Genomic DNA, 19,252 nt, shown 5'->3' with positions numbered 1-19,252 from the left:
CCATGTCAGGAAATGGAAATAAGAAACATGCTTTGGTCCTTCATATAGATGGTGGACTAAACAGAGTTAAAGCCCATTCATCATGTCAAAGACTGTTTTCTCCATTCATTCAAATTAAGAGAACCCTTTCAGATCTTTGTAAGAGGTCACCAAACAAAAGAGGAAAGTTTAGAATTAATCAAATGCTCACTGTGCACATGAAGAATTATTTTGACTAAAACTGAGGACAGGCTTACAAATCCGAGTCAAGTCATCTCTCTCTCTCTCTCTCTCTCTCTCTCTCTCTCTCTCTCTCTTTCTCTCTCTCTCTGTCTCTCAATCTCTGTGTGTGTGTGTGTTTGTGTGTGTGTGCGTGTACACTTGCCTATGTTTGTATGTCTATGGGTGTGAAGGCCAGAAGTTGACATAGGGTGTCTTCCTTTATTGCTCTCCACCTTATTTTTGAGGCAGGGTCTCCACTGGACCTGGAGCTCATTGATAAGTCTAGGCTTACTGGCCAATAAGCCCCTGGGATCTTCCTATTTCTGCCTCCCCAGCACTGCAGTCACAGGTGCCCATCACCGTGCCCAGCTTCTCACATGAGTTAGAGTTGGGGATTAAACTCAGGTCTTCATACTTGAACAGCAGGCACATTACCATCTACACCACCTCCCCAGAGCCTACACTCAGTATTTTGTTTGAAAGTGGGTTGTGATGGCTAGTTTGTTTTGTTGCCTGGAACTTGCTATGTAGACCAGGCCAGCTTGGGACTCATAGAAATCTGCCTTCCTCTGCCTCTGGAGTGCTCCCATTAATTGTATGCATCATTGTTTCATAAAATGATCTAGAATCACCTTGGAAGAGTCTCTGTGAGGGATCGTCTACCATCAGGGTAGCCTATGGGTACATCAATAAGTTATTACCTTGATTATGATAACTGATATCAGACGATCCAGGCCACTGTAGGCAGTACTAGTCCCTATGCAGAAGAGCCTGGATTGCGTGCTGAGAGTGACCTGAGCACCAATAGGCATGCATGCATTCATTCTCTTGCTGCTCTTGACTATGGATGAGATGTGACCAGTGCTTGAAGTTCCTGCCATGACTTTCCCACAGTGATGGACTGATGTATGTAACCTGGAATTCTAAGCTGATTCTAAACCCTCTGCTCCTTAAGGTTGCTTTTATTGAGTTATTTTATCACAGAAATAGAAATGAAATTAAAACATAGGTTTTCTTGCATAACTTAAGAGCTCAAGAATTACCATTTTTCAGATGCAAAACTTAGACTCAGCCCTGACCAGAATCTAATTTTCTCATTTCCCTCTCAGTGTTGGCTCCATCTCCAGGAAACTCTCCTTCAAGAGCTTCTGTGGTGATGTCCAATGTCCTTCATCACTTAAACCCACGGAGACAAGAGTGTGGCTTCCCTGAACAGCTTAAAATACTTCCTGAAGATAAATCACATGCCCATCCAATCACAGTTTCCAGGAAACACACTATTGTTACCTGGGGAAGGGATTAAACTCACGATGCCCAATAAGGAGAGGATGAGACACTTCCCCAGGGGAAAATCATGGGGAACTATCTCATCTGAGGAAAAGGGAAAGAAACCTAGGTGACAATGCACAAAGAAGCCCACCTTCCAGAAGACAAAAAAAGATGATAAAAAGGGGGTTCAGAAGTCATCTCTGGCCATGACATTCCTCACGGGGCAGTGAGAAATAAACCACTGAGAGACAAAATGATTGTAAGACTCAGAACACCCTGTACCTGTCAATCATAGATGCTTCTCTGGGAGCAAATATCACAGTGTGTTTGATTAGCAAGAGACTCTCCCTTCTTTCAAAAATGGTTCTAAAACAGGGTCTTTTTACATATTCCTTCTCAAGCCACACTTTTGGAATTTATATATTTCTTTTTAAAAAAAAAAAAAAAAGGTGTGTGTGTGTGCGCGCGTGCGTGCGTGCGTGCGTGCGAGCGCATGCGGATGCCCAAGTATCCAAGGAGGCCAGAGAATGGGGTCAGATTCCCTGAACCTGGAGTTGCAAGTGGTTGTGAGCCACCACAAGTGGGTGCTGGAATCAACCCCCCTTTTCTGCAAAAGCAGCTAGTGCTCTTAACTGCTGTTCCATTTCTACAACCCCAGAAATCTTGAGTTTTAACCACATCACTCAGCTCCATTGGTCTTTAGGACTTAGACTTGGGATCTGAGGTTTTGAAATAGTTTTCCTGGGATGGAAATAAAGATAATAATTTGATTAGCATTTGAAAGGCTTTTCCATTGGGTTTTCATGCCTGTCTTTGTTTTTCTCTTCCCCTTTCTTCTTGAACATATGTAATGGGAACCATCTTTGTAATTATTCCCAAGTGCTGAAACTTTAATCTCCATTGTGTAATTGAATTTTTCTCTGCAGCAAAGTGGTTTTCTAGATCCTCAGCAAACCCAGAGCATAAATGCTGGTCATTCCCTTGGGGAAAGGGCAGGGGGAAATAGGAGTGTGTGTGTGTGTGTGTGTGTGTGTGTGTGTGTGTGTGTATACGTCCTACAATTGTTTCCTCAGTTTGGTTGCCATTTGCTGTGACCCTTTTAAGGAAGCATCATTTGTTTCTGTGAATATGTAAGTACTCATGCATTTAAGTGAGCATTTATTGAGTGCAATTGTGTGTACTAAAGGCAACACACAGGCACAAATTGGGGTGGAGCAAGGAAAGAATGAAAATTAAGGTACAAAGGGAGAATGTTCCCTGCAGAAAACTGACAGGGAGATACTTGGTGAAGTGGGAATCACATTTTGTATCCGTTAATCTTAGGACTTTGATGTAATATAGACTAAAACGTTGGGGAAAGTCATCACTGGTTTCTGTGTCACTGTCGGGGATGGGGGGGGCAGGGCTGAGATGAATGGTGCAGTCTGGACCTGTGTGCAAGAGCAGAAGAGAGATCTGGGAGTGGAGTGTTTAGCTGCAGAGTGAAAACAAAGGAGGCATGAAGGAGTCAGGGTCTAAGGGTGCAGCAGAGTGCAAGGTCAGGACAGGAAGAGAGCAAGGAGGAAGGGTGAGTGGGTGAGTGACCATGCCCCTCTGGCTGGGAGGGGAGCAAGACAGATGAAGGGATGGATCTACCCCCTGGAGTAGAGCCGGTAAAACACAGCCTAAGTGATTGTTTTTGTTTTTCTTTCTTTCTTTCTTTCTTTCTTTCTTTCTTTCTTTCTTTTTTTTTTTTTTTTTGCTTTTAAAATTTTATTTTAAAGCTTTAAGCGTTCAGCATTCTATGCAGTCTATAAAGGGAAAGGCACTCAAGTTTAAAATGCTAGGAAACAGTGATCCACTGGGCATGTCCATCTACATAAAACCAGATCGCAAATACTCAAAGAATTCTACTACAAGGCGTTGGAGTCGCATATAAAAGGCTCCCGCCCTTGGTGGAGATGTGTGGGGACGGTGGAGAAAATAGAATCAGGGAGGGGGCTGTGGAAATGATCAGTGAAAGTGCTTGCCATGCAAGTGTAGGACCCGAGTCTGGATCCCGGGAACCCAGCAAAGCCAGTGCGGAGCCTGCTGTACACCCAGCACACCTACAGTGGGATAAAGAAAAGACAGGAAAATTCCTGGAAGCTCCCTAGCTAGCCAGCCTTTAACAAAAGACCCCACCTCAAACAAGGTGAGGACCCACACCTGAAGATTTCCTTTGACCTCTACGTATGTACTGTAGGGTACGTGCACACACACACACATAGATGCACACAGGCATGCACAAGGAGGCGGGGAGGAGAAAGTTTCACAGCCTAAAGCTAGTACAAGATCAGACAATTTCAAAGAAAATGCTAATAAATAAATGAAGCATAGTCCTGTGCATGATAGAATGAGTTAGGATCCAGACAGGCAGCAGTCACCATCAGAAAGTCTCCTATTTGGGTCACCCTCTTAACAAATTAAAGCACAAACATATGATTGGGTCAGGACCTATGGAATGGAGCCTGATAAATTTAGCATTCATTCATGATTAAGACAGAAATTTCAGTAACAATTCAAATCATCTGTGGGACAGCCTTGTTATACATCTCTATCAAGCACCTCCAGTGACATAGTATACAACTGGGAAGAGTCCTAGTCTGTGAACAGTTAAGGACTGCCCCCTGTCTATAGCTAGGGAAGTACACACTATAGTATTCTGCTATTGTCAGCCATCCTGCTTGCTCCATTTTGTTTTTGGTTTGGTTTTTTGTTTCTTGAGACAGGTTTCACTAGGTAGCTCTGGCTGGCTTAGAACTTGCTTTGTAGACCAGGCTACCTAGAACTTGCAGATCTGCCCTATCTTGACCTCCTGAGTGCTGGGATTAAAGGTGTGTGCCACCACCTCTGACCCATTAAAAGTTTATCACATTTACATGTATGTGTGTCCACATGTTATGGTGCACACATGGGGTCAGAGGACAATTTATGGGAGTTCTCTCCATATGGGACATCATCATCAAACTCAGACCATCAGGCCTGGTGGCATCTTTACCCACTGAGCCATCTTACTGGCCCTCCACTCTTGCTTACACTACATAGTAAAAGGCCACATGCCTGGTGTCTGACTGTGAACCTCACTGTGTCTGTGCTGATCTCCATATTTTGCAGTTTGGCTCCTGAAAATCACTGGACCATATAAATATGCTGGTCAAGCCACTGTGCCCTTTCTGACCACTACCCCACATAAAAAGAGGCATGGGGTTTTATAACTTATTGAAATTAACTTCTGAAGATTATTGCTGACATAAGGGAAGTGGAGAGAATCTTACAGACAGATCCCAGAAACTGAAGTATTAGGGAAATTTCTCCAACTGAAATCAGGGTAGAAAGCCAGCATATTTCAATTAAAATAATTTAAAAAATATATTAAAGAGGTCCATTAAGAGTGGCAATGATGCTGAGTCTTAGCAATAGGGGATACGGGGATACAAACCAGAGCAGCCATCTCCTATAACCAGACAAGACTTCCAGTGGAGGAACTGGGACACCAACCCAGCCACAAACCTTTTGGCCTACAACTGTCCTTCCTACCTGCAGAATGTGCTGGGGTAAAGATGGCACAGAAATTGTGGGAGTGGACAACTAATGGCTGGCCCAGTTGTAGACCCATTTCCCTGGGAGAGAGCTTACTCCTGAGGGCCGGGACCCAGAGGCAGGATACCCCAGAGACCTAGAATAGGTCCAAACAGGACAGAATCAAACACAACTGGGAAAAAACAGTAATGAAACAATTCCTAATGATATTCTGCTATACTCATAGATTGGTGCCTAGCCCAGTTGTCATCAGAGAAGCTTTACCCAGCAACTGATTGAAACAAATATAAAGATCCACAGTCAAACATTAGGCAGAACATGGGGAATCCTGCAAGACAAGGGAAGGAAGGATTGTAGGAACCAGTACAATCAAGGACACCACAGGAAAACCCACAGAACCAACTAACCTGGCCTCATAGGAATTCATACAGGAACTTAACCAACAAAGGAAGCCTGCATGGGACTGACCTGGGCCCTCTGCATATATGTTACAGTTGTGTAACTTGATCTTCTTGTAGGACTCCTAACAGTGGAAGAGGGGCTTTCTCTGACTCTGTTACCTGCTTCTGGGACCCCTTCCTCCTACTGAATTGCCCCCACCAGCCTTAATAGCAGAAGAGGTGCCTAGTGTCACTGCAACTTTATATAGCATGGCTGATTGATATCCATGAAGAGAAACAGGAGGCAGAGTGGATGGGGGCTGGGACTGGGAGGAGAAGAGAGAGGAGGAAGGAGGGAAAACTTTGGTTGAAATAAAAAAAAAAAAAAAACACACAAAGGCCTGGTGTTGGTGGTGCATGCCTTTAATCCCAGCACTCGGGAGGCAGAGGCAGGTGGATCTCTGTGAGTTCGAGGCCAGCCTGGTCTCCAGAGCCAGTACCACGATAGGCTCCAAAGCTACACAAAGAAACCCTGTCTCGAAAAAACAAAAACAAAAAACCAAAAAAACAAACAAACAAGAAAAACCACCACAAAACAAACAAAAATAACAGCAATGAGGGACAGAAAAGATGGTTCATGGTTAGGGCAAAGCTCTTGCAGAGGACCTTACTTCAGTTCCTGGTATCCATGATTGGTGGCTCATAGCTACCTGTAACTCCAGTTCCAATTGATCTGATGTATTATTTGGGCCCCTGCAGGCAACTTAACTCACTCATGCATACTCACATACACTAATGATTTCTCTAAAAAATATTTTAAAAAGTAAAACCAAAAGAAGAATGATGGGGAAAGTGCTTCTGTGTATGTGTTTGTCTTACTGGATGATAAATAAAGTACTGTTTGGCCAATGAGGCAGCAAGTTAGGCAGGACTAGGAATCGAGGAGGATTCTGGAAAATGTAGTAAGAAGTGGTGATCCAGGCAGGAACTGACATAGCAGGGAGACTCATATTTTAGGAAGGACAACCAGGAAGTGCCCCCTTTCCCCTCTGCTCTTCCTCCAGTTCCGCGATGTGACCCACTGATAAGGGAGGACGCCAATGGAAGGTGTCCAATAATATTAAGTCTTATAAAATATATAGATTTAAGATAATTAAGACTGAGCTAACAGATGAGAATCCTAGTCATTGGCCAAGCAGCATTTGTACCTAATAGAAGTCTCGGTGTACTATTTGGGGCCCTAACTCAGGTGGCTGTCAGAGACCGCCCACGTGGCGGCAGGGTTCGGGCGGCTTTTGGTGGAGAGATTTATCATAACAGAAAAACATAGCAATGAAAATCATGAATTACCACCATGCATGGTGGCTTTTTAACCCAGCGCTTATGAGGCACAAGCCGGTGAATCTCTGTGAGTTCAAGGCCAGCTTGGTATAATAGTAAGTTCCAGGACAACCAGGACTATAATAACAAAGAGATCATGTCTTAAACAAACAAAAACAAGAAGAAGAAGAGAAGGAGGAGGAGAAGGAGGAGGAGGGAAAAGAAGAAAGGAGAAGGAGAAGAAGGAAGAAAGAAGAAGAAGAAGAAGAAGAAGAAGAAGAAGAAGAAGAAGAAGAAGAAGAAGAAGAAAAGACAAGTCCCTTGGAGAAGTCCCTTGCTAGGTGTGACCTCTAGATTCCTAGGCATCCCCAAATCTTCTGGGGAGGGGGCATGATATCATTAGATGAATGCTTGGCCTTTGTCCAGTTTCCTGCCCGACAATTCCTAAAATTCTTGGACTCTCCAAAGAGATAGTATTTATTTCTATGCAAATGAGATGGCTGGGAGTGGACAGTCCCAGCCTAGCCCAGGATGAGGCAGTCTCAAGTATGTACCTGGACTTAGGTGCTGCCCAAGCAAATCAGAGCTGGAGAAGGAGGTCGTGGCAACTCTGACTTATAGTCGCTGCTCAGAATAATAAGGAAAGCCATCCAGGCCTTGGGACTGGCATTTGAGGGGGGTGGAGTATTAGAGTCATGCCCACAGCCCGTCAGTAACTGTCTGACACTATCTCAGGTGGGCAGAATTAGGGTGACCTGGATCAGAGGACCACAGTGGGCTTGTACTTGCTTGCTGGTAAAGGTGGACCCCAAATAGCTCACGGCTGTGATGTGAAAGAGGAGAAGCAGGAGCAGGATGGGCTGTTGGGCTGAAGCCGTTCTCACAACAGCACCGAGGTGCCTGCTTTCCCCGTTCTCTGCATGCCGTGGGGTCCCCAGAGGCTGCATGGCCTGCAGTATCACAGTGCACTGCATGCAGGCGCAGATGGGAGAGCCCAGTAGGAATATCTGTCTTTCCTGGAGTCCAACGTTAAAGATGTTACCGAAGCATGAAGCAGAGCAATTCTAATTTTAGAAAACCCTTTATTTTCTATTTTTAAAATGCCATTCATACTGACATGAGACAAGTCGGTTAGTTTTACTTTCAAATGAATTCACAAACACCTAAATTTTTCTCTTTCAATCTTTAATAGAATGAATATTGATAAATATAGCCCACATCAACTGAAACTCGTGGAAGCCCTTGATGATTTCTAAACGTGTAAAGGGTTCCTGGAACCAAAATATTTGAAGACTGATGTTGACTTAGACAATGTTTTGAAAAGTGAAGAAGAATGGGGAATAGATTTGTCTTTCTAGTTGCCAAGTGTGAGATGCCTCCTCACACAGTCTTTGCCCTCTCAACTCTCTGCAGCTGGGACGCCCACTTGGAGATTGGGCTAATGAACAGTTCATCATGAAGACAGGAGGGCCTCATGAGGCCCCAGCCCTTCCTGAAGATAGAGAGGAGGCTATTCTCCTCAACGTGGTAGTCACTGTTAAGTTGCCCGCACTCCCCTGAGGAACCTCTTACCCACACTCCTGTAAGTATCCCCAATTAAACTCACTGGTTCACCAAGCTGGACTTGTAGGGAAACACTTCTTTGGTTCATCACTGGTGCCCTGTCTGGAGTGAACAGATGTTTATCTTCTAGGAGAAGTCCACACAACACTGAGGCCTCCTGTTGTTAATATCACAGCAGAATATTTGGGCTGAGATGAGAAGGAACAGGAGCTCACACACTGGAAAGCATCCTGGCACTGTGGGAGATTGTTCATTTTAAGGTTTTGTAGCCTAGAATGGTTATTCCAGGTTATTCCTATTGTTTGAGACTGGAGAGAAGTCATGTACATGTTTGTGAGGGACAAAGGGGGGAACTGAAGCATTGCTTGTAATAAGGGAATCCAGAAATGTGTCCAATGGAAGTGGGGAGGAGATGCAACCACAGAGTAATGGCTACTCGTTGAAAAGGAGAGAAAATGGGATAAGAAAGGGGTACTGTCTGGTGTCTGGTTTTTGAGAGGAAGGAAGGTGGAGGCAAGCACTCATATACAGAGTCAACACTGGGTCAAACCTGGTGACATACACACAGGAGTTTGTGGTGTTATTCTCCTGAACATCTGAGATATTACATAATAAAAGCAAGTAGCTGGGATCACAGGGTCCATGGGTCTATGTTCTGGGAATGCTTCGCTATACTCCTGTTCCTTAAAAAGCACATAAAACAGCAGCTGCCTAGGAGGAGAATGCTGAAGCTTAGATCCAGGTGTGAGCATCCTCCGTGTAGACCATTCTTCCTTGAGATCCGAAGTGCTAAAGGAAGTCTGTGGCCACACTAATTGAAGAATGGAGATCAAAGTGCCCCAATTGTCTGGTGCTTCAGAAGAGGTGCCATATGTCAGCACAGTTGTCTGCCAGGACATCTTCCAAACAGCAAGTCCTTCTGGGAAAGTCAGATTACATAACATCCTGGAGGGAATTCAGAGGGTAGGTGATGTCCGGGGGACCTGAAGATGACAAGCCAAACAAGTGCTGGTCTCTGCTCATTCCTTGGGAGACCAAGGAAGCTGCTATCCTGGATCACCTCTGAATTGTCCTTCCAAACCTCTAGATGACCCAGTTCTATCAACACACACAGAGAACATAAGTAATGCCTAAAAGGTCTGTGTCCTTTTGAATTCAAGGGGAAAATTACTCTCCATGTAAACATCAAAATACGAAGCAGAGACCATTGTAGAGAAGGGCCTGTGACTGTGAACTCATAAAATCCATGTGACTTCCATGGGAATTATGATCACAGAGGTGTCCAATCTTTTTGAGTGTCATGGCTATAGAAGCCACAGAAGTTGACAACCAAGGCAACTGGTGGCAGGTGAAGTAACCTGGCATTGGTAGGCAGGAGAGATCACTTGTGTAAGGCCAAGAAAGCAGCTTAGGATGATGGGCCATTTGGAATCTTGGGGTTCACTTTAAAGCTAGGGTTCCAGCTAATAGAACTAAATTCCTGGAGCTACAGCAGACCATTGAAAAGTAAAGGGCAATCATTATATTTGTGCCCCCAAAGAGTGAAATTAATCGATTTGGTGGTTGCTCACTCATGTCCCCAAGACTATACAACATGCTATAGTTGTACCATTATCATACAGCCTGACACCAGGGCAAGGCTCCATTTTTCAGGGAATCATTATTTTTCAAAAAATAAAAAATAATCCTGGGGCTGGAGAGATAGCTCAGTGGCTAAGAGCACTACTCCTCTTGCAGAGGATCCAAGTTCTGTTCCTAGTACCCATGTCAGGCAGCTCACAACTAACTTCCTGGAACTCCAGCTCTAGGGGATCGATCCTATGGCCTGTTCTGGCCTCTGCAACAGGCACCTGTACTCATGTGCGCGTAATCACATATAGGTACATACATATACATATAATTAAAAATAAAAATATCTTCAAAAATCTTTAGGAGCTACCATACCAAAATAATAAACATGGATGGTTAATAAATGTTTGTGCTGTTTATTAATTCATCTTTGGGACTGAAATGCTCCATGAAGATCATGCTAGCCCACCAACCCACAAAAAGATGCCATCAGTCACCCTGAAATGTTTTAGATGCCAGATTTGCCAGTAGTATGAAATGTGGCCATTTTATTCAAATTGAAAAAAAAATGTTGTGTAGTCATTAACTCAACCCTGAAGCCAATCTTACAAAGGATATAATCATCTATACACCCTCCATTCAGCTGTGAGTGTCAAGGAATCTCTGAATGAACATGCATTGTTAACATGGGCACAGCCATGACAAGGATACCAATGCCTCAAACCCATAGCAACTGGCAAAATTCCTCCAGGTGAGGCTTGGAGGAATGGCAAAGCCTCCCTCTTCTCCAAGTGTTTACAAATGATGGACCAGTTTGTACAAAAACTAGCCACTGCAGCTTCCTCATGCTGGGTGATTGCAACTGAGACTGTTCCCCTGTAGGGATCTCCTACCAAAACTAGACAAGCCCTCCCCTTCTTGTGCTGTACACCAGGATTCATTCAGCTATTCTTGAAGGCCAGTTTTATGCCACTTTGATTTGCCACCAAGCCTGGCACTTACCCAATAAGCCTAGATATTCATTTCATTATCAAAAGCACAAGGGAGTGAATCCCTTTAAGTACCCACATCTTTTCTAGCAGGTCAACAACTGCCCAGGCCCAGCTTTTCTGTTGTACTCCATGTTGGGCATCTTCCCTCACCTGTCCTGAGTCCCAGCCCTGTGCCCTAACCCTGTTGATGGGGGCCTCACGTGTAAATGGATGTTTCCTGTCCTGACCACTCAGTCCCAACTCACAGGCTGAGTATGAATTATAAATGCACAGCCAATAGCTCAGGCTCATTACTAACTAGCTCTTACAATTTAAATTAACCCATTTCTATTAATCTACATTTGGCCACGTGGCTAGTGGCTTTACCTGTTCTCCAGCAATGTCTTGCTTCCTGGGAGACCGGCTGGGGTCTCTCCTGAATCTCCCCTCTTTCTTCCCATTATTCTTTTTGGCTTTCCCACCTAACTTCCTGCCTAGCTACCAGCCTGTCAGCTTTTTAATTAACCAATGAGAGTAATACATATTTAGAGTGTAGAAAAGGGTTGTTCCACAACACTGACATCCCTCTGGGCCTTTAGAAAGCACTGCTTCTTACTTCCCCAGTGTCACCCTTGACAGATCAAGTGGATTTCTAACTGTTCTCCCCAGCTTGCTCCTATTTTCTTTGTACACTCTAGACGTTTCTAAATGGTCTTTGCTATGTCTGTTATCTTCCTTTTTAAAAAATGTGTTGAGTTTGTGAAGGTGGGTGTGAGGAGGAATGGATGCATCAAGGCATATGTGTGGAGGTCAGAGGACAACTTTTGGGGATCTCCTCCTCCCATCCTGTGGTTCCCAAGGGTCAAACTCAAGGTATCAGGTTTGCCAGCAAGTGCCTTTACCCCATGAGCCAGCCATCTTACTGACCCAAACACGACTTTATTCAGCACTCCGGACTAAACCCAGTCTCCATGCACATGGTAGGCAGACATTTTACCACTGAGCAGCTACACCTCCAGTACATTATTTTCCTTAACTTTCTGGGCCTCTCTGGGTTAATTCTTAATTTCATATTTCTCCTGCTAGTGCAATGGAATTTGAGGAAGAACCTATACCCTTTCCTCTACAATGAGAGAAAACTCTTCTCTGAGTTTCCTGGTGTGGTTTTTTTTTTTTTTCTACAATGGATATGTATTATGATAGACATAAGCACTGTTTAAAGAACAAGGACATGTCTCCCACTTAAGGCTTGGCACTGCAGCCCAATGGCATTCCTCCCAAAGTGTTTGTGCCTGGAACAGGCAGGGAGGAAGTCAGGCAGAGAGAATGTTGGTCCTTGACCAAGTGACTTCTCATTGAATTGTTTTGGGTTAAAAAGAGACACATCTCACAAGTCTTAGCTCACAGAGTGTCATTCTACATAGCTCTGTGTACTTTACTGCAAATGAAAACACAAACAGCCTGAATGACTGCTCTTTGGCACCAAGGACAGTTTAACTCAACATATTTTAAACACTGTCAATCTTGTTTACATTGCTTTGTTATGTCATTTCTTCACCTTGCCAATAAAAATGTGATAATTAAAAAGTCATTTTAAATTTCCAGTCTTAACCTGTACATTTGTTGCAAACAAAAGTGTAGTCCCTAAGTCTAATTCTGTAACAATTCACTCTTGTGCATGAAGAAAACCACAAATCAAGATGTGAAGGGATGGCTCTCAATAGGGGGTCACAGTGCAGGATGGAAGTTCATGACATATGTTCTTCCTATCTGAAGAAGTCATCACCAACAGGCATTTAAACTAGGGGAGACATGTGGTGTATCTCTGACCAGACCTCTGGAAGTCTATAGCAACAGTTCAAAGGACTTAATACTACAGCTGCCTCCTAAGCTGCAAATAGAGCCAAGACTAAACACTATTTTTGTGGCTCACTTTGCTTCTCAAGCTTTGTCCCAAGGGCTGAGTGTGCAGCTCAGAGACAGAGCACTTGTCTGGTACATCCAAGGCACTGGATGCCATGCTCAGTGCTACATTAGACCCTAGTACATTCACCTGTCAGTAGTTTCACTATCCAGCCCATTTGAAAAGTGGGACTACTATGGTTCAGCTCTACTGTGAAATGACAGAGCCTCCTTATTTGTGATCCTTAAGCTGGGTTTCATGTTCCAGTAATTTTAATAATGTAGGATAAAAATCAGTCTTCATAAGTAATAACAACTATGAAAGTATTTAAAAACTAAGCCAAAAGCTTAAAGAGTTAAAACATAAGGCCAAATTGGAGGACAGGCTGTAACAAGTGATTTAAATACATGGTAACAGCATCTCACTTAGAGTCACACTATGAGCTACAATTTTAGAGACAGGCCTCCCTGGAGCAGTCCAAAGGGAGCTTGTCTGACCCTGTCACACTTGGCAATGTCTCAGCTCTTACACCCTTCATATTGGGAAGTCATTTCCTCACCTGTTCTCATCACAGAGGGTTTAAATCTCAAATAATAAATACTGATTAAATAATAATATATGATTCTAAAGAGTACTGTCTATGATAGTTACTTGTCCGTTGTTATGGTAAAATATGACCAAAACAACTTAAGGAGATTGAATTTTAATGTGGGGGAGGCAGGGTAGTAGGAAGGGAAAGCATAGCTGTTGGAGCAGGAAGTGGGGTGGTCACATTTTATCCTCACACAGGAAACAGAGAGAGAACAAGAAGCGGGGCAAAGCTATATATTCTCAAAGCTTCCCGTGCAGTGATGTACTTCCTCCTACAAGGCTCCTCCTCCAAAAGCTTCCGTAACCTCCCCAGACAATGCTATAAAACAAGGACCAAGTGTTCAACTACATCAACTACTGGGAGATGTTTCTCATTCAAACTGCCTTTGATTATTCTTCTAGCACTTATATTTTTTGTCTCTTTCACGAGAAAAATTGCCATCAAACAATTTACATAGTTCATGTTTGAGTACCAAGCTATGTCTTACAAATTCAAAACACAACATGCATTTTCTGTTTACAAACAAGGAGAAATCAGTCTGTACCCATAAAGTCCTTTTCCATTTCCCCACTTAATTTCTGTAACTCTGAATAATTACTGCCAGTATTTTACAATACTCAAAGGCTGTGACTGTTTACTGGTGTTCACTCAGAGCCCAAGCTGTACTGTTCCTATCTCCCATCACTTGGCTATGCACTTGGACTTTTGAGTCTCTCTATAATCTGGAACTTTTTTCTTTATAGCACTGAAACATGAACATAACATTATCCTCAAGATGCCTCTCTCTATCCCAGGAAAGCCTCGCTCTTTTATTCACAATGATCCCCAAGGGAGAATGGCCTCTTCTCATCATTGCTGTAAATCTTACCTACTATTGTAATCAATCAGAACATGCCCACATGATTATGGATTTTTTATAATTTATGTAATAAAAGAAAAATCAGGGCTTTGCCTCACAGGCTCCAAAACATCAACTACATTAAAAAGTCTAAAAGTTACAGTATAACACAGCTATAAAAACACACCTATAAATATCTGAACACAACTGATGACTAGGGTATATGAAAGCCAGCTTTCCCATGTTATAAATAAACATTGAACAACCTGAAAACATGACATAAATTAAACTCCTATTCACGAAACTATATGGGATGAAGCCTTACTTTGTTCTCTCTAAATGCTTTCGGATGCTTGAAGGCTGTTCATGATTAAGAGAAGTAAAATATTATCCTAACATGTCTCCATTAGGGAGTTTCTACACTTCTTGTTAGTGTTAGTGCTACAGCCTATAGTAGGCATTTTAACTGCCAAGGCTTTTTATTCAGCAACTTCATAAAAACAAACAAACAAAACAACTAAGGTAATACTGGTGTGGAAAACAAGACAGGATTTCTTAACAAGTAAGTGTTAACAGAGTCATATAAAAGGGAGATTAAATAATAAAAGAAGCTCTTAGCAGCAGTAGATCACAAATCCCTTCCTACAACTCACACTCTAACACATCCATCTGTTACCAGATCTAGTCCCATTAAGAACTGGTGCTAAGCTCATTAACAAGCTCTTCTCTTTACAATGGTGCATGAAACGCCAACTTTAGAATTATCTACACTGCAAGACAACACTTTGGCAGAATATACAGACATACTTTTAATCTTAAGCATCTTACAAAGTAATCATTCATAAGTTTAACAGGGACTTGAGAGTATGATCAGCTTGAAGGAAAAGACACTAAACATCAATGACAAACTATCTACATTCCCTAAAACAACTACCATGCAAGTTATGTACTAAGGTTTAGCATGAATATTACATCTCTTCAGTATCAGCACTCATCAGGTAAACCTAAGTTTTCTAAAGCAGCATACTTTCACACGGTATATCCTGGAAGTTTATTTATTACTAATTCGCAAATATCTCTGCACTGTTTGGAGATATTCAGTGACCCAAGGTCATCGTCCTCTTCTTGGAAGTCAGCTGATGCACTGTTGTCTAAGCCCTTGAGTTCTAGCTCGGACAAATTTGATGGCTCATAAGAACTCACTTGAGATGTCCTTGGTGACTGGCTTTTCTCAGAGGACTTTCGACTGGCTCCTACTTTAAGTTTAGTGGAGCTGTCCCGACCTGTCCTCATGACCTTTGAACTACCTTTACTCAGAGGATCTGCCTGGTTTTCCTTTTCATTTGTCCACTGTGATGAAAAGTCACTGGTGGAGCTACTGGAGGTGTCCTCCAGAATCCTATGGGAAGTCTTCAATACATGAGATCGTCTATGTGAGCATACTGGTGAGCCAGCAGAGAAGGGAGGGCTGGGCACAGGGCTCACTCCACTGCTGCTTTTCCTGGTGGACAGCCGTGCCTCACTTGACTTGCTTGTCTGGGAACCATGTTGGACATTTTCTGCCCCTGAGCTGGAGTTGGGAGCCAGAAGACTTCTGCTGTTATTCTCAGTCATGCAGAAGTCTTCAGAATAGCAAGGGCTGACAAACTCATCCTGTAGCTCTGAGATGCTCGCACAGGAACTGTTTCTACTGGGTGGTCTGTTTTCACTTGTATCAGCAATCACAATGTCTGTGACTTTGATTTCCCTACCATCTTTCCCCTCATCTACAATATTGTCAACAGTAGGATCCTGTTGGGAAAGCTCTGGGCTCTGGACTTTCACTTTTGACGTTTCTCCCAGAAAATTTGATTGAGATCTCTCTGGAATAACGGAATCTTCAGGACACCCACCTGCTTCCAACCAAGTGTTGCTGGTTCTGTTTTCACTATGCTCAACTGTTTCTTTTTTAACAGCATGGCTCCATTTCATTTCTTTAGTTGTACTTGACTCATCAAGACATGCACTGATCTGTCGTGAAGTATCACTACGTTCAGCAAAAGACCCATTTAAGTCTGAAAACTTATCCTTGGGCAGCTGTGGTGGCATCTGTCTCTGTGCTGCCAAGCTTGGTACTTTCCCTTTCCATGGCGGGGCTCGGAATTTTGGCCCCACAGCTTGTATTTTCGATTTTCTATACTGCTCTCTCTTTTCGTGTACAGCCAGCATGTCAGGGTTTGTTTGCTTTAAACGCAGTCTTAGTGTATTTGTTAAGCCATAAAGCAGCTTCCCCTTTGTAACCCTCGCTGGAGGGCTACCACTGATCTCTGAATGTTTACCATTAGGGTTCTTTTTAGATTGAACACTCCCACTCCCGAGCTTTTCATTTCCTGGAAAGGAAAGTTTGTTGCTCTTTGATTCTGACCCAGATGTAGACTTGACAGAAGGTTCTGGTCCCTTATGTTCACCTCTGTACAACCAGGCTAAGTGGGGGTGAACCTGAGTGGGACTTGCCACTGGCTGGTTACAAAGCAAGGACAGCTCAATCAACAAAGCATTCAACAGCGGCAGCTGTCTTATTGCATTGGCTGTACTTTGTTCAGTCTGAGGGGGACATGCAACCTCATTAACTGCACCTGGACCTTGCATCTGCGGAGGATTTAGACGTACTGGAGGGCTCTCCCCCGTTGCAGATCCTGTATGTTTCACCGGATGTATGGGAGGACCTACAAGTTTTGTTTCGGGTAAAATGCCATCCAGCTCCTCAGGTCCGTTTCTCTGAGGCTCGATAGTGATTTCAACCCTGTCAGGGGGTGTCTTTTCCTGAGTCAGGTGAGTGTAGTACAGAGGAGGAGGGCAAAAGATGTTGGTTTCAAAGTCCAGCTCCGTGACCTCTGGGCTGAGGGGGCTGACAGTTCTCCCACTGAGAGCGGGTGAACAAGGGGCAGAAGGCATATCCCCAGAGCTGGCCTTACTGTGTAAGACTGCTTCTTCCCAGGACTTCTGGACAGCTGAGGGATCTGAATCTCCTGCAGACCAGCTGTTGGAACCCTTGGTGCATGTCTCTGAGGCCTCCAAGCAGCGTGCATCTGAGGCACACTGTAGGCATTTGACAGCGGCTTTTTTGGTGCATGGCTTCGAGGTCTCCTGGGTAGGTGGCTCCCACACCTCCAGGGCCTGGGAACCCGTGACACTCGAAGGGCTCAGCAGGCCCTGCAGCTCCGGAGCCCCCGAGGGAAAGCGTCCCAGGTCCGTTAGACGGAAGAAGAGCGCCAATTCCCCGACGCGCTCGCCCGCCGGGCCTCGCAAGGTGAATTTACCCCGTCGGCCCTGGGAGGCTACCAACAGGATGTCGCAAGCCCCCAACAGGAGCGGTGCAGACGCAGGGCCCTCAGGAAGCTGCAGCAGGGCGGCGCGCAGGCGCGGGCTAGGCAGAGCGGCGGGGCGCAGGCGTAGTAGGCAGGCCTTGCCGCGCCCGAAGCCGATGGTGCCGTCCTGGGGTTCCCGGCCAGAAGCGGCAGGCGGAAGGACGAGAAGCGGAGGGAAGTCCAGCAGGCGAAATGCTACCGCGGGGTCCCTGGCGCTCGGTGACAGCCCGATCTCCAGCCGTACCCAGTCTACGAGCAGCTCCAGCGAGAAGAGCCGCCCGGCCGCTGTGGCCGCCATCGCCGTTGCCCTGGGCGACGCTACCAGCCCGCCCCACCAGCCGGAAGCAAGAGCGAGAGTGGCTTAGACTACTGCAGTGTTGAAGCTCTCTCGCGAGATTTGATTGCCTGGCCCTGGGATGCTCCTGTGAGCTCCTTTTGCCTTCGGGCTTTAGTTGGGGTAACTGTGAGATGTTAAAAGATCAGGTGTGGCGAAAACAGTATTTTTAAAATTTTATATTTTATCACTGCAGATCCCACACCATTAGGGATCGTATATTGGAAAAAACGGGCTGTTCTGCCCGTTCCAGGCCTCAGAGCCTGCTGACCAGTGTCCAAGGCAGCCTTCTTTGTGGTTGCTGTGCACCCAAAGAAAGCACTGACCTGGCAGAGGCGGTGCAGTATTCTCTGTCATTGTCTGCCCTGTGTCTCTGTCCTATCACACAGTGATGGCTAGCAGGCCACACTGCCCTCACTGGGCTTCCTTCCACCTTCTTGAAGTCTTCTTCCCAGGAGGTTTGACCTCAGCCTCTACCCTGACACCCTTGCACCCATCGTCCAGGTGTAGAAAGACTGTATCCAGAATAACACACCGTAACACTGATCAAAGTCCTCACCTCCATCCTGACTTCTGACCACCCTGCTGGTTTGTCTTCAGAAAGAGTCTGTTAGTTTATCCAGAATGTTCTGTGCCATGGTATGGTGGTTTGAAAGAAAATGACCCCCAAAGGGACTGTCATTAGTAGGAGCTGTGGCTTTGTTGGAGGAAGTGTGTCACTGTGAGGGTGGGCTTTGATGTCTTTTTCTCAAGCTTCCCTCAGTGTGACTGCCAGTCAACTTCCTGTTGCCTGCCATATGTAGCACTCTCGGCTCCAGCACCACACCTGCCTGCACGCTGCCATGCTCCCCTTCATGATCATAAAGGACTGAACCTCTGAAACTAAGCAAGTACCCTCAATTAAATGCTTTTCTTTATAAGAGTTGTTGTGGTCATAGTGTCTCTTAACAACAATAAAAACCCAAACTAAGACAGATGGGAGCCCAATAACTGCAACGCTGACTGTATAATACGGGGAACTAATTGGGGGCCGGGGTTGGGGGGGCAGGGAGATGCAGCTCAATGGTAGAGTGCTTGCATCACAGAGCCTAAGCCCCGCCTACAGTCTCAGTACCACCATGAGAGGGGAGGAAGCTATTGGTTCAGTTAGTAAGGCAAATGGTATTGGTATGTATGTCTGGGAGGAGTAGTTAGTGAAGGTAATGTTGGTCACTAGAATCCTATAGTGCCACACCCCAAGTATGTTAGTGCACCCTATTTAGTGACTTTGCAACTTAAGCCCAAGTCCACAGCCCCCACAGCTTCCACACTGTCTCATAGATTCCCAGTCAGTGTCTCACATAATATGCAGATTCTGAGTCTCCCTTCCTATTTACCTGATCTGAGGCAGAGCCCACAAAGACA

General features: G+C 44.7%; 1 protein-coding gene across 1 annotated transcript; it reads right to left on the bottom strand.

Annotated features, from left to right (window-relative positions):
• Window positions 1–13,546: 13,546 nt before the first annotated feature.
• Window positions 13,547–17,849, bottom strand: Map10 (microtubule associated protein 10). The gene has a single exon (XM_027404804.2). The coding sequence runs from the start codon at window positions 17,810–17,812 to the stop codon at window positions 15,197–15,199; it is 2,616 nt and encodes an 871-aa protein (XP_027260605.1). The 5' UTR covers window positions 17,813–17,849; the 3' UTR covers window positions 13,547–15,196.
• Between the last annotated feature and the right edge of the window lie 1,403 nt (window positions 17,850–19,252).

This window comes from Cricetulus griseus, chromosome 3 (assembly GCF_003668045.3).
Source record: "Cricetulus griseus strain 17A/GY chromosome 3, alternate assembly CriGri-PICRH-1.0, whole genome shotgun sequence".
NCBI lineage: Eukaryota > Metazoa > Chordata > Mammalia > Rodentia > Cricetidae > Cricetulus > Cricetulus griseus.
Note: the sequence above shows the minus strand (reverse complement) of the source record. Positions and strands in the feature narration are given on the sequence as shown.